The following is a 14,617-nucleotide window of genomic DNA, read 5'->3' on the forward strand; positions in this document are numbered from 1 at the left end:
AAGTGACAGTGGGGAACCTACATGAAATTGCAGAGATGGAATGGAGATGTAAGAAACCAGTTTTCTGATTATATTTAGGGATACAAGGTGACTTGATACATAGTTTAAGCTGAGATTTGGTAGTATCCAAATGCAGAATCAAAGGATATTTTTCCTTACGTGCCTTGGATGCATATTATTTTAAGCAACATTGACCCAAAGCAGAGGACTAGTTTTGTTTTAGAATGAAGGGGATAATTAAATGTACTGTGATTTGTTCTGCATGTTGTTTTCCTAATAATATTTCTTGAGCCAAGTCACTGGTAAAATCAATGGAAACCTTTAATTAACATCTCTAATTTAATCATGTCGCTTTTACAACTTTGTGAAACTTATTGTAACATGAAAAACCTGTCATCAAGATACAATGTCTGTAATTAAAGCAAGTAATGCAAGGCATTTTATTGTGTATTTATAAACAAATACATGTATAATCCAATTTAAACATCACTGGGACTATTCGATTATGAATACTGCTCTCTGGTACTGATCTCTCATTTCAGTGCTTAATTTCAGATTTAGAATTAGTGCTGTAAATGTCGCTTGTTACGAAGAAATAAGATGAAAGAGTTGGGTTTCCTATTCTGCAAGATAATAATTTCTAGTAATGTATATCTGTCAGCTACTAGTGTGTCTAATTATAAACAGGATTTTTAGTAGTGATTGGTGAGGATTCATCTCACAGGTCCTTAATTGGAATATGAACCATTAAATGTGCTTGTAAAAATCCTTACTAGAATACATATATTTAATAAGTAATTGAAATAACTTCTTTGTGTGGCATTTCTTGAGTAGTCACTGCTTCATCTGTGTTCAATGAGCTGTATAAGGAGCAATCATCACCTGCAAGCTGAACTGGAAAAATGCTCTTCTGTACATACATATTAAAGTAAATAATATATGTTTAGAGCTGACATATAGAAAGTCTTAATACCATACTAGAGGGAGAAGAACATATGCACATACACATTTTGACAATGTTCTAACAAAATGCTTCTAAAGTATTTCTTTAAAAAGTAAGGCACTTTTTCTTTCATCTTTTATACGTATAAATAAAAGTATTTTTCATTTAGCAGGGGGATGAGAATAACCTGTTATGGAGCAACATTTCCATTCAGTAGCATGGAACTCATGCATTGAATTCTTCACCTCCTGTATATCTAGTTACCATGCTTGGCAGTCGTCTTCTGTACTTGTAAGGATCACAAACCAGCAGATCAAAATATTTTCTTTTTCATCTTTCTATGCTTGAGCTCTCTGTGCACAAATAGGATTAGGATGCTCATTTGATACCTTAGGTTGCTTTCATATTACTTGTATGATAAATGTAGATTGCTATTAATTAAAAGAATTTACTTGTCATTACAGCCATTCCTGTAACATCAGTTTAAGTAAGTTTAAGCCATTCCTTAACGTCAGTTAAATTTAAGTTTGTGGGATTAAGTAGATGGTGGCCACCTAGATACTTGATTTCTCTTTTGCAACCTTACAGAGCGACATTTCACAAAATCACAGAATGGCTGAGTTTGAAATGGACCTCTGGAGGCTGTCTGGTCCAAACCCCCCTGCTCAAGCAGAGTCACCAAAAGCAGGTTGCCCTGTATCCAGACAGCTTTTTAGTATCTCCAAGTGTGTGGACTCCACAACCTTCCTAGACAACTTGTATTTGGTCATCCTCACAGTGAAAAAGTGTTTCCTTATGTTTAGATGGAAGCTCTTGTGTTTTAGTTGCTGCCTGTTGCCTCTTTCCTGTCACTGGGCACTCCTGAAAAGAGCCTGGCTCTGTCTTCTTTGCACCTTCCCTTTGAATATTTGTATACATTGATGAGATCTCCCCTGAGCCTTCTCTAGGCTCTTTCAATCTCTCTTCATATGGCAAGTGCTTCAGGCCCTTGGTCATCTTTGTGGCCCTTTGCTGGACTTTCTTCAGTATGTCCATGTCTCTCTTGTATTGTGGAGCCCAGAACTGGACATAGCACTCCAGGTGTGGCCTCACTAGTGCTGCGTAGAGGGGAAGGTCACCTTCCTGAACTTGCTGGGAAAGCTTCTCATAACGCAGCCCAAGATACCGTTATCCTTCTTTGCTGCAGGGGCAGATTGGTGGCTTATGTTCAGTTTGGTGACCACCAAGGTCCTTTTCTGCAAAGCTGCTTTCCAGGTGGGTGACCAATAGCATGTACTGGCACATGGGGTTGTTCCTTCCCAGGTGAAAGATTTTGCGCTTCCCTTTGTTGAACTTCATGAAGTTCTGCAGGCTGTTCTTGCTAGAAAGACAAAGTCAGAGGGTGTTTGGTATCTCAGCCTTTTCCATGTCCTGTGCCACCAGGGCCCTGCCCCATTCAGCAGCAGGCCCACATTTCCCTAGTCTTCCTTTTGTGTACCTGACAAGTCATTTGTGTTGCCTTTGATGTCCCTTGTGAGATTCAACTCCAGGTGGAGTACAGCGGTAGAATTAATATTGCAAGGATTTTTAGAAGTTCTGTTTGACATCTGGGATGTTATGCATAATTTGATTCCTAAAATGTTGTAAGTGCGTGTCATCTATAGATGCCACATTAATTTTTAAAACTAAATAAAAGTTCAATTTCTCATAGTGGTGAGACATTAATATGTTTCTTATAAACATTAATTTGAATCTTATAAACATTGATATGATTCTTATAAGCATTCTGCCTTTTAGTGTGATGATTGTTCGGTTTATACTTTGATCATTTGTGTTGCCTTTCTGTGAAGCCTGTGTTCTGCAACACTATTTTGAGTTGCAATGATCAATTGCATACAAGGAATTCCAGATGAGGTCACACCATTTGTTTTATAAATATGTCATAAAATTATATCCTTATATGTTACCTCTTATACGGCCGAAAATCCGAATGGGGATGTGGGGGGTGCTAACTGAAGCTGCTAATTAAGCAGAGGTCCTCATTGAGAGAGAAATAATGAGTCTCTTGAGATGTCTTTTAGTGTTAAATCATTCATTTAGAATGCTCAAGCCTCGGTCTTGAAATACTTTGCTTCAGTAGCTGTGGCATTGCATAGCTTGACATTTAAATACAGTGTAAACTTTTCGCCCACGGAACTCTATGTATTTCTCTCAGAAGTTTGTGTAGTCTGGCATGGAACACTATCTTGTATTACCTAATCACTTGCAAATCTACTTCACTGTTCTTCTACTGTGTTGTAATCTGATAGTTTTCTGTAAGGGGCCTTATGCAGAACTGAGTACCTGTAATTTTTTATCAAACAAGCATCCACTCTGCTGTTAACAATGTTGGTAGTGTTTTCCTTTACCCATTTTTCTGTGGGTTTTTGAGAAAAACTGAATGTCTCATGGTGAAATAAAGCTGCTACTGTCTTGGAAAAATGTAAAAATATCTTCTTCAGTTTGCCTGCAAATCTGCCTAAAAGGTGTGTTTATATCATCTTGATAAAAGGAAACTATCTCCATGTTATTTTACTTGGATTTGCTGCAATCCTTCTATCTCTGGTATATGGCCTTTTGTAGCTTTATTAGTCAATACCTTCCTAAACTGGTTCTAAAAATGGCTTTTCTTTTGGCAGGACAACTTTAAATATCTGCAGAACGGTGGTTTTGTTACCACTCTTCCTTAACAGTGACATTTCTAGAGCAGATGACTTGTGCTGGAGTATTACTGTATTCCTAGATTGTATGACTTTACCTTGTTTTCATTAGAATCAGCAGTACCAGTATTTCTCAAGTGTATGAACTGGGAACCTTTTGATTGTCTTAATCTTTGTGTGGCTACTTTAGCCTTTTGGTACAAAAAACTGGTTTTGTGATTTGGGGGACTGGCTTTTCACAGTGTTGTCCTTTTTGTAATATAAATGAGTTTTAATGGAAAAACCACAGCTGACCTGATGGACTCAGAGTGCAAACTTTTTCAGGGTGAATAAGCTTCAGGGCACTTACTGTTCTGTTTACTCAGGCATAGCTCTGCATTGCAGTTTTACTTGTAGATGGTGCAATTCCTGATAATGCTTGGCTATTATTTGGATAGATAGAAATTCAGTGTTAATGTTTTAAAGAAGTGTAAATGTCTTAGATCACAACTATTTTTCTGTGTGAACCAGTATGATGCTTGAGCCTAGGATCTGACAGTGTAGTCTTCTATTATATACTGAAATCTTTCTCCCCTTCCCCCTCCTTATCTGAATAAAATAAACAGCAAACCAGGCTGTTGCTTCATACAGCTCCTTTCATGCTACTGTTAAGCTGAGTGCTCTGAAGTCTGTGTTTCTAAACATATGGCTTGCACCTCTCAAGGGAAACATGCAATGCAAAGTGGCAGAAAGTTGTGATGTAGTGCCAGTAATTTTGCTGCAGCTCATTTCTGCTGGTCAGAACAATGAATTTAAGTACATACAGTTAGTAACCATAGGGTGTTTTCCTCTTTTTCGCCTGGATGAACTATGCTGTTGCTGCTGTAAGGGACTATTCATGTAACTATGAACCAGAAATGTTTGCACTTACAAAAAACTTTGGAATAGGAAATGATTATTGTTTTAAAGAATCATAGAACGTGAACATAGATATCTTCCTGAAGTCTTTGTTGAGGTTATTTCTGTAATCTTGAGGCTGGAACAAAGGAATAGTGAAGAAAAAAGAAAGTAAATTTTTAACATTTCTTTTAACGTAGGCATAGTTATAAGCAGAATTGCAGTTTGGGGTTTGGCAATAGCAGTTTTCTTTGAACAGTTATTTTAATGCCTCAAATTAATATTTTAAAGTTTAAAAATCCATTTTAAAAGTGTTAAATATTAGATGCCTTTTAATGTTGTAAATATGCATTTGATTAATTGATGAACATCTTGTGGTCAATGAACCTTTCTTATGCTTTAGAATACATATCTAGGATCATTGAACATTGACAATATATTACTTTATCACATCTTAATAAGTTTAGTTATGTCTGAAATATATCTTTGTGTTTAATTTTTTTGCTAAGCAGTATATTTTCAAGGAAGAAACAACTCTTGCTGTTCAGACACAGACTTCATCTGATTATGTTGACATTTTCATTGTTAATTTGCACTTAAAGGATCATTAATATCTTCTAAGGACTAACTGATCCTTTATGCCCCTAGATCTTCAATTTAAAAATGGATAATTTAAAATCCGTTTGACAGAACTAATACCTTGAAAATATTGTATCTGAGTTTGTGTGAAGTTGAGTGGTGATAGTTTTTGAAGCCAAAATGTAGCAGTGACAGTAAAAATGTTACCATGAGAAGTGGTGTTGAGTTTGAAATCTTGTAAGTGCCTCAGAAAAGTAGTCCATAAATATTCGTTTATTTGAAAATTTACCTAACTTCCTAGTGAAAAAGGAAAAGTCATCATGAATAAAGGCCTTTAGATCTGATTATTTAAATTTTTGTTCATATTTCCCAGTGATGTATCTAATAATATTTAGAGTGTATCTTCCCTTAAAATAAACAGTAGAAGTATCTTAGGAGTTAAAATGTTGTCTAAATTTTAACTAGTTATGCTTCATTGCGATCTTCCTTTAACATTTATATGAATAAACATTATACATAATATCAAAGAATGTCAGTGGAGTGAAGTTTTTGGCTAGTAAAAAAAACCAAACCCAACGGTTTTTATATCTCTGTGGAGAGACTGTTATGAAGACCTTAAGGAGAGCAATTTACAAAGCTGTCATGTTATGTTCTTGCTGTTACCTATTTGCACAATTCCAGATTTAACTTAAGGTGTGCATTTAACGGTTTTCGTTTTGTTCATAAGGCAGAATTTGGGAAACTGTATCCCACTGCTAACTGCAGGAATTTATTACTTTGTGGAGCTGCTCGTAGGACAGAAGATTTGTACTTATATGTTCAGGTGCTCTACTCTTAGGGAATATCAATCCGATCAGTCAAAATCAGAGTGCTCAAAATTGTCTTCAGAGTAAGCTTACACAACCCCGTTATTGTGAACAGAATTATGTTCCCACAGAGGACAGTGTACCTGTGTTCAAAGCATTACGATTCAACACAAAATAGAAATTGTTACTCAGCTGCACCAGTGACAAAAGTCAGAAAAAATGGTATAAGCGCTCTTGTTTTTTCATTAAATTAAATCTTTTTCCATAGTAAATGAAAAAATATTTCGGAATGCTTGTGAAGTCTGTGTATACTGCATTTGACTAACATGGTACTGTTCAGCTTATCTTTTTCACAGATTTGTCAGAAATATGTTGGTGCATTAGAAAGGTATATGATGGGAGGCCATAGACGGGGTAGGTATTTGGATTTGTGAGTACCAATCACCAGACAAGATGTCAAAGATGAGGTTTGGGTGGTCCTCGTAAGTGGAAGTCCTCACAGTTCATCATTTGAGATCTCAAAAGTCTCTTAATTCCTGACAGGGGACCTGATAAAAGCTATCACATTATTCATAGTAATAAGGATTGTCCAGAACAAATAGAGGCCCTCAAGTATTTCTGAGCAATGTTGTCAATTTAAACTGAAGAATTAAGTGGCGCTTGTCTCGTCATTTGTAATACAAGCTTGTATCTAATTTGTATGAAAAAAAAAAATTTTAGATATTTATGCAGTCTGTCTTAGAACTGTAATTTGGGAGAGTGCATGGAGGAGAAAGAGTTTGTGTAGTCTAGAAAAATTAAAGAAAATAGAAAACAGTTTTATAGACTCTTAAAACTACACCACATTTTGTTTTCTAATCTCTCTTGGACCTCATAGCTTTACAGCTGAAGAAAAGCAGTAATTAGGCTGCATTTCCCAGTAAGCAATGAGAAAGTGCTGAAAAAGCACTAGAATTGGCAAAATCTGCCACTGTCTTACTAGACTTGTTCTGGGGCAGTTTGAATTTTAAATGAGTCTGTTATACAAGAAAGAAAATCCAGGTCAGTCCTTCTGTATAATGGATTTACCATACCAGCAGAAATAAAAGTATTTAAAGTTTACTTTTATAGTTAAATGGGTAATTAATATATTGCTGCTGTGATGAATGTTAACAAATACAATTGCTTGTCCTGCTTCTCCACCCTTGACGACCACCTGACACCAACACAGAGTGTAAGGAGAAGATAAATAAAAAGATGCCTTTTTGTTATTACTTTTTAAGCTATACTGTCATTTCATCCTTTTGCAGTTATACAAATGATGGTGTTTGAACACTGCAGTTAAGCTTTTAACAATTAGCTGTATGTGTACAAGATGAGTAGGGCCTGCATGTCACACCATTTTGCTGCAAAGCCCTTGGTATATAGCTTCTGGTAGGCCAGGATGTTGGCAAGGTGTGCATTCTGAAACACAGCATCTCCGTAGAGAACAGCTGGAATGCTGTTTCTGCAGAAATGAGCTTTGCTAGCATTTGTGAGAAGCACTTTAATAAATAACTGTGTTCTCAGCAATGATGAGTCAGCTTTCCAGGTTAAAACTAGCCTTTTCAGCATCGTGGTTCCCAAGATAATAGCATGATTTACTCCTGGCATTGAGTATAAAAAACAGCGTTTGTGGGTTTTGGTGGTAAGATCGCGCACTGCCTAAGTTTTCGTATGAACTCTGTGTATAACCTCTTTCAAGGAATACTGCAGGTATCCTAATTACAAGATCACATATGCTGAGCTCATAATGTTCATCTGAGGGATAGTGACTTTCACTTTTAATGGAAACTGTAGGTAGAAAAGAAGCACTTCTTTGTAAGTTTGTTGCCTATGTATCCTGGAGAGTTGAACAGACTAACTGAACTGTGAAGACTGAAACGTGGATCTGTTTATGAAAGACTGATAAAATCCAGTGCCTCTTTGTTGTTCTAAAATTCTTATTGCTATTTGCATGTGATTGGAATGAGTCTCGGCATTTTATATCTAACTTGCTGCATATGTCATAGAGGAAAATAAGCTGGTTTTCATAGGAAATGTAAATAGGTCATTGTCTCTTTTGTTCTTTTGGGCTTTTCTTCTTCATTCAAGTAAAAACTTTTGTTGGATATTTTAATACGTTACATTATCTATCTAGAGGGAGTTCTGTCTCAAAAGTATGCATCTCTCTTTCACTGTTCCATCACAGTACTTTTATACTGATCTGGAACAGCTGATTGTATATGATTACAAAGAAGCTGTTTGAGAAGTCGTCTTTTGTTGTCTGTTTTGCAGGGGGTGTTTCTGATGTTTTGGAAAATGACCAGTTAGCTTTTTCTTTCTTTCACTTTTAGTGATATATAAGTGAATGGAAACCATTAGCTCATTTAAGATAAAATTTTCAGTTACTGCAGACCTAGATTTGAATCAAAGCGCATCAAGATGAAAGGCTTTATAACCCCCAGTACTAGTCCCTTGAGCCTTCCAAGGCTGTTCTTGTCCTTTTTAAGTTAGTGCATGTCCTGTAACGGGAAAAAAAATTATTTACAGTTCAATTTCTTCCCAGCATAATCAGTTATCTTTAGACTGGTTTTAAGTCTTTTCTGTAAATTTGTTCTGCTGCAGTGCAGGAAGAATTTAATTTGTTTTTTGTGGGATTTTTCCCCTCTGAGTAGCAAGAGTTAACAGAATAAGAAGCAGTGATTCTAAGATGCAGTACAGGAATTACTTCTCTGTCATTTGTGGTTTAAGAAAAGGGGGTGGTATTCAGCTCTTGAAAGGGCTTTAATGAATACTGTTTGGTGGGTTTGAAAGCTAATGGTCAGAGGAGAGCAACAGAAACAGACTAGGAGCTTTTAGGGTAAACCGATTAGCATTTTTCCTGATTGAGGTGATTGTTTCACCTCCTCTTTTTATCTCAGGATTTTTCACTATTGCCTTTTGTTGATATTCAAATTATATGCCGTTAAAGAAGCCTTTTTCGTCTGAATGCAATGCTTTCTCCCCTCCTGTAGAAAATCTGCTTGCCACAGACAGGCAGAGCATGTGTTTCTCTTGTCTTGGTTGGGTGCACAAATCTTTTATGTGTGCTGCTTCTTACCCTGTTGCCTAGACGATCACTGGCTTTCACTAAGGATGTCTGGTTCTCGTAAAGAGTTTGATGTGAAGCAGATTTTAAAAATCAGATGGAGGTGGTTTGGTCATCAGGCGTCAGCCCCTAACTCCGCAATTGAAAACCACCAGGGAGACTTCTGGAATAGAGGACAAAATGTAACAACTGGTGGCACAAAGTTTTTCGATTCAGGTAACCTTCCTTTAACATCAGTTGGTTACAGAAGGTCCAGCCAACAGGATTTCCAGAATTCACCTCCTTGGCCAATGGCGTCCACCTCAGAAATCTCTACATTTGAATTCTCAACAGACGACTGTGGAGGTGCACGTTGGCTTGACAGACAAGAGACAGATGATAGAGCAAGTGAAGAAGAAAATGAATCGGACAGCAGTTCGTGCAGGTTAATTGTTACTTTCCTATTATGAGAAATTGATTTCATGTTTACAGATCGCAGGCATATGTAGGCTAGCCTTTTTCTAGATTAAAATGCTTCAGAAACCTAGCAGCTGCTGTGCATCAGAAACAGAAAATGATTTATAATCAGGCTTCTGAGTGTTTACTAGGACCTTTTTAAAAGGCAACTTTAGTTACTGTGGATAAATAAAGCACAAATGTGGATGCACTCACTTGTGTTTTAAATAGTATGCCAAGTACCTGCTGCTATGAACAAGGTACTGTTCATTACATGGTAATGTTACAGGTTGCTTTCTAAATAATTTTGAAGTGACACTAATTATTTAGTTATGCTGAGAATTAGTCCCATGCCAGTGAAGAGAAAACTATGAAAATGTAAGCTTCTTGCATCTCTTATCTGGTGCTCCCACATGTTTCTATAGATGAGGGAGGTGAAACTGTAAGAAAATATTTAGAGTATAAAACAAAGATTTTATTTTCTTTGTGTATATGCAATCTGAAGGAAAAATGGTATTTAATCTATTGAAAGTCAACTAATTTGTGCTTTGAAGTGATTGCAGTTATCTGTCTAGGTGTCTTAAACTGCGTACCTAGCTCAAAAAGGAAAAAATGGTTTTATTGTGTCTATAAAGGTGTTTTGGTGGTGTTCTTACATATCAGTACTAAAGATGAAACTGTGAAATTTGTTCTTAAATGAATGATGTTTGCCAATTGTGGTAAATTAGGCAAGTGAATAATCTTTCTTGTTAAGTATCAGTTTAATTCTTTTATTTCCTTTTATTGCATAAGTCAGCCATTCGTCGCTAGAAATATTTTTCCTGTTTTATAATGCATGTAGTGCATGATAGCTTACCATTTCAAGTAAATTTCATTGTTTGCCTTCTCACTTTTAAGATAACTTTGCAGTGATACGCATTTCAGAAAGTATGGCTGTTTAAAAGGGTACACTGTTTAATAAAGCTTATTAATGACAGATCAACATAGCTACAGCCGTTTAGTGTTTTGCATTCCCTAGGAGAAGAATTCATTTAGTGTAAGGGCAAAATAGTCCATAATATAAACACTAAGTATTTATAGATTATATAACCTTTAAAGATTCAGGGAAAGGAGGGAGGGTAGTGATGCTTAGGAGTCAACACAGTGTATTTCCTTTTATCACTGAATGGCAAAAGTATTAGAATTACAGGGAAAGGAAATCCTGCATACTGATGCTTCATAACAGCAGTCTTACCATGCTGCAGCAACTATGTAGCTATAAGTAACTATTTTAAGTGATATTCAGGTATGAAAGTTCAAATAGTTGTGCCACTGGATAATGTATATGATATAGGTGTAACATCACCTTCCATTTCAGCAACATCTACTTGTGACATTCTTATATACAACCTTACCACAAATAAGATATTCTCACCATAGCAAGAAAATCAGTTTAGAAAAAACATGTAACCTTAAGAGATAAATATGTAGATTGAAATTACAAATTTGTTCTGAATTGTAGGAGAAGAATTTACACGACAGAACAAATTTTTTACTTTATAGAACTGGAGAACTGCAGATATTTATTTAGGGGGTGTGAGAGGTCTGTATAGCATTGGTGGTGTTTGGGGTTTTTTTGCAGGCAGAGCTGTATACTACAGGAAGTGAGTGTAGGATTTGAATTTAGTAAATTTGAAGTATCTTTTTAACTATGTGCTTAATCATCTATAGCATATAGAGAGTTATTTGTAATTCCTTTATTGTCTTGTAATTCTTGCTAGTGTGTTACTTTCGTGCTTTAAATATTTTAGACAAATTTTGAGTTCAGTGTTGGTACAATTTAATAAGTAAATAATGATAATGTAAAAACTTGTGTTGTATTGTTACCTGTATCTTTTGTCTCATGGGGGGACTGTACTTAAACCACGTTTTGTTCACTCCCTTTGTTAAGAATGGATAAGCTGTTGGGCAGACTGCATAAGTCTGCCTGACAGCTGATATATTTCTAATGTTAAGAAGCTAATTAAACAGGTTTTTTTATTAATGTAAAATATAGCTTCTTTTCTATTTACTGGGGGGGTGGGGAGGGAACAAAACTACTTTCATGTATGTAGTTTTCAAAGGGCTTTTCTCCCCCCGTGTGAAAACCCTGTTACAACCACTAGAAACAAATTGTGTGTATGAAAAAAATCCTTTCTATAAACTTCTTGTAGAAACTGTGGAGTTACCTTACTTCTTCGCTTCTCTGTAGCTTACTGCCCAGTTACAGCCCTAAAAGCATGAAGCGATAGAAACAGCTCTACTGCTTTGTGTGTATCAATCATCCTTCCTATTTTCCGTGTCAAATAGCACAGGTAGAAAAGCATTTTGATCAGGTCTTTGTCATTATGAAAGTTTTAGATCTTTATGTGATTCATTTAGAGGAGAACCACTGTAGAATTCATTCGTTATTGGTATAGAGCTTGGTGGCATAAGGGGTATGCAGATTCCAAGCTCAGTACCAGATCTTTCACCAAAGGCTGCGTCTGAGATGTAAACAGATTATCTGGATTCAGGGATCAGACCTAGTTGACTATAATGCTGTTCACATCATACTCCTGTGTGGTGTTTGTAACCAGCATTAGCTTGAGTGATTGTTTACTGGGCTGGTGAGGTTTGAATTCTTTTGCTGGTTTTCGTCTCCTTGATTTCCTCTACTGCTGCTGTAGAGGAAATCGCCTCCTACATCCCTGAGGCGACAGTCATCACTTTGGATTTGTATGCTTTTTAAAATTTTCCAACAGCTGTGCAGACTCTGGTATAGCAAATCTAAGCCTATTAGCAATACATTGTTTTTCTTCACTTCATGTGGGTGCCTTAGTAGCAGTCCACAGACTTTGAAGGCACAGTGGATATCAAGCTAAAAAATACCTAGAGTATACCTAGCATGGAGAGTATTGCATCTGGTTCATTTCATCCAGGCATACATTAAAATATTAGAATTAGTTTACTGCAGATTCAAGTATGGAAAATTATTCAAATATAAATATATTTGAATATTATATATAGTAGTATATTTATATCTGAATATTAAATATGAATGATACTTCAGAATTTGTCAGTTGTGTCCTAACCTTGAACAGCTTAGTAAGATATCTGTAATTGGTTTTAAGACAAGGTCTGAATGTACTATGCAATAGCTACTCTGCAGTACTGCTCTGTATGAACAGCCTTGGAGTCAGTACACTGTAAATTCCAATCTAAGTCTGCCCTTCTCCTCCGCCCCCAACAATTTTCAATCTGCAGAAACCTTTGATTATGTCTTTTTTTCTTTCACCTCAGTCTTACTGACCTTTGAGGCTGTAAGTTCTTTAGGACCCCCAATTGTGCTGTGTATTTTCTGTATATCTCCTAATACAACATAATGCAAACTGTAAATAAAGACAGTTCATAGATTCCCTAATTATGGCATGATAGTAGTATGATACTTGAGATTAGCTGAAAAACTATAAAAAGAGCATTTTTGCTAGATATGTGCATGAATTGGATGAAAATAAGAAACTTTGTTATTGAAAGAAAAGTTGGTTTACAGGGGGAAATCTCTAGCCTCTTGTTTGTTTTCTTCCATGCTACTGCTAAAATTCTTTCATTTTCTTCGGTGCCTGTTACATCTTCACTTGGGCTGGGGCTATGCACATTTGATAAGTGTTAGTGCAGCACAATTATATAGCACAGATGAGGCAGATTTAATGTAGTAAGCTTGAACAGTAGATGTTGTAATGAAGAGGCTTCAGTATGAACTTCACAAAGCCACAGGGGATTCCAGCTATTTATTTGGAGTAGACGTTTTCCAGACAGAATGCGTGTAAGTGGTGGCATTTTTATGGGTATACAAATTCATTGCACTAAATCCAAGACATGTCTGAAAAGTAAGACAGGGAACATCGGTGCTATAATCAAAGATCTAGCTGCAGTGAAACACCTATGTTGTTTCATACTAAAATTAACAAGTAAAGATGCAGTAGTATTTGCTTAGCAGGGTGTGTGTATATGTCTTTGGGCTAGCATAGGTAACATTGGAGTCTGTGCTCCAGCTTCTTGTGTCTGTTGTTGCTCATGCTAGTTAGATTAAGTTTAATGCAGATATATTTGTGTTTGCTTGAATCTATGCCTTTTGATTGCAAGATTGTAGTTCTGGCCATTGCTATAATTCTTTTTATCATAGAGTAAATCACTAGTTGTCAAGTTCACATGCCCGTATATCCTTACCATGCTCTTCTGTCTCTTCAGGGTCACTTTTTTCCTCTTCCTGTTGTCTTCTTTTATCTTGAATTATGATACACTATGGATTTTTAGCAGTCTGTGTTATCAACTTCTGTGGCTTCCTCCTTTTATTTATACTCTTCCCAGCCTTTGGAATAGTGTCCTGATTTTTACTCTTGCTTACTTTTTCAGAAAATCCATTCAGCATCCTTCTTTTCAACAAACTTCATTCTCTGCAGCTGAGGTTCTTGTCTTACTAACTTTGAATAGGAAATACTTTACTCCTTACAAAATATAGTATAAAATCATGGAAACTGGCATATTATTATTTTAGCAAGTTTTGTTCTGGTCTTGGTGGGCAATAAAATATCAGCTAGCTTGAAGACAGCAATATGAACAAGCAGATTGTTAAAAAATTAGATTTCAAACTATTTTGAAACATTGTATGTAAAAACTGCAATGCAGGAAGCCATCTTAATATAGCAAGAAAGTTGTAAAAATGCAATTTATCTTGGTACATAATTTGTTCAAGGGGAGATACGCTCTATCTTTTCTGATGTGTAAGATCTAAGCAACTGACTACCCTAGCCTAAAGACTTGACATTGCAACAGATATTCCAATTATATTATTAACAAAAAAAAAAAAAAAAAAAGAAAAGAAAAAAATACCTTGAGATCATGGGTTTACTATGCTGTCTAGCAAATGCAGTGTCCTGTCTCAAAGTAGACAATTAGCTTACCTTTTGGCTGCATAGGACTTTTTTGTTTTTAATTACGAAGTCCAGCTACTGGAGATTCACCTGTTCTAGTAAAAGAACAAATGCTTTTACTAGTTTTGAACAGTAGTGAAACTTACGGCTTACTGGTGATTCACTGGAGTAAATTCTATATGTTTCATTTATGATTGCAGAGTTCTGCTTTGATCAGTCAAACATTGGCTTTTGATTTCATTGACATTATTCTTGGGTTTGCATTACAAGAATGTAAGCAG

At 36.0% G+C, this 14,617-nt stretch overlaps 1 protein-coding gene across 6 annotated transcripts in view; it reads left to right on the plus strand.

The window, feature by feature from the left end:
• Positions 1-14,617, plus strand: part of KLHL5 (kelch like family member 5) — a 60,510-nt gene that overhangs the window by 12,748 nt on the left and 33,145 nt on the right. For 2 of the 6 annotated variants that reach the window (XM_030493371.1, XM_030493372.1), the window contains exon 1: positions 8,489-9,394. The exons of the other annotated variants lie outside the window; for them this stretch is intronic. In XM_030493371.1, coding sequence (XP_030349231.1) covers positions 8,871-9,394 — 524 coding nt within the window. In that variant the 5' untranslated portion in view covers positions 8,489-8,870. Of the gene's footprint in view, positions 1-8,488; positions 9,395-14,617 lie in introns of those variants that run through there. 6 annotated transcript variants of the gene reach the window in all.

The sequence above is a fragment of the Strigops habroptila genome, chromosome 7 (genome assembly GCF_004027225.2).
Source record: "Strigops habroptila isolate Jane chromosome 7, bStrHab1.2.pri, whole genome shotgun sequence".
In the NCBI taxonomy this organism is placed as follows: Eukaryota; Metazoa; Chordata; class Aves; order Psittaciformes; family Psittacidae; genus Strigops; species Strigops habroptila.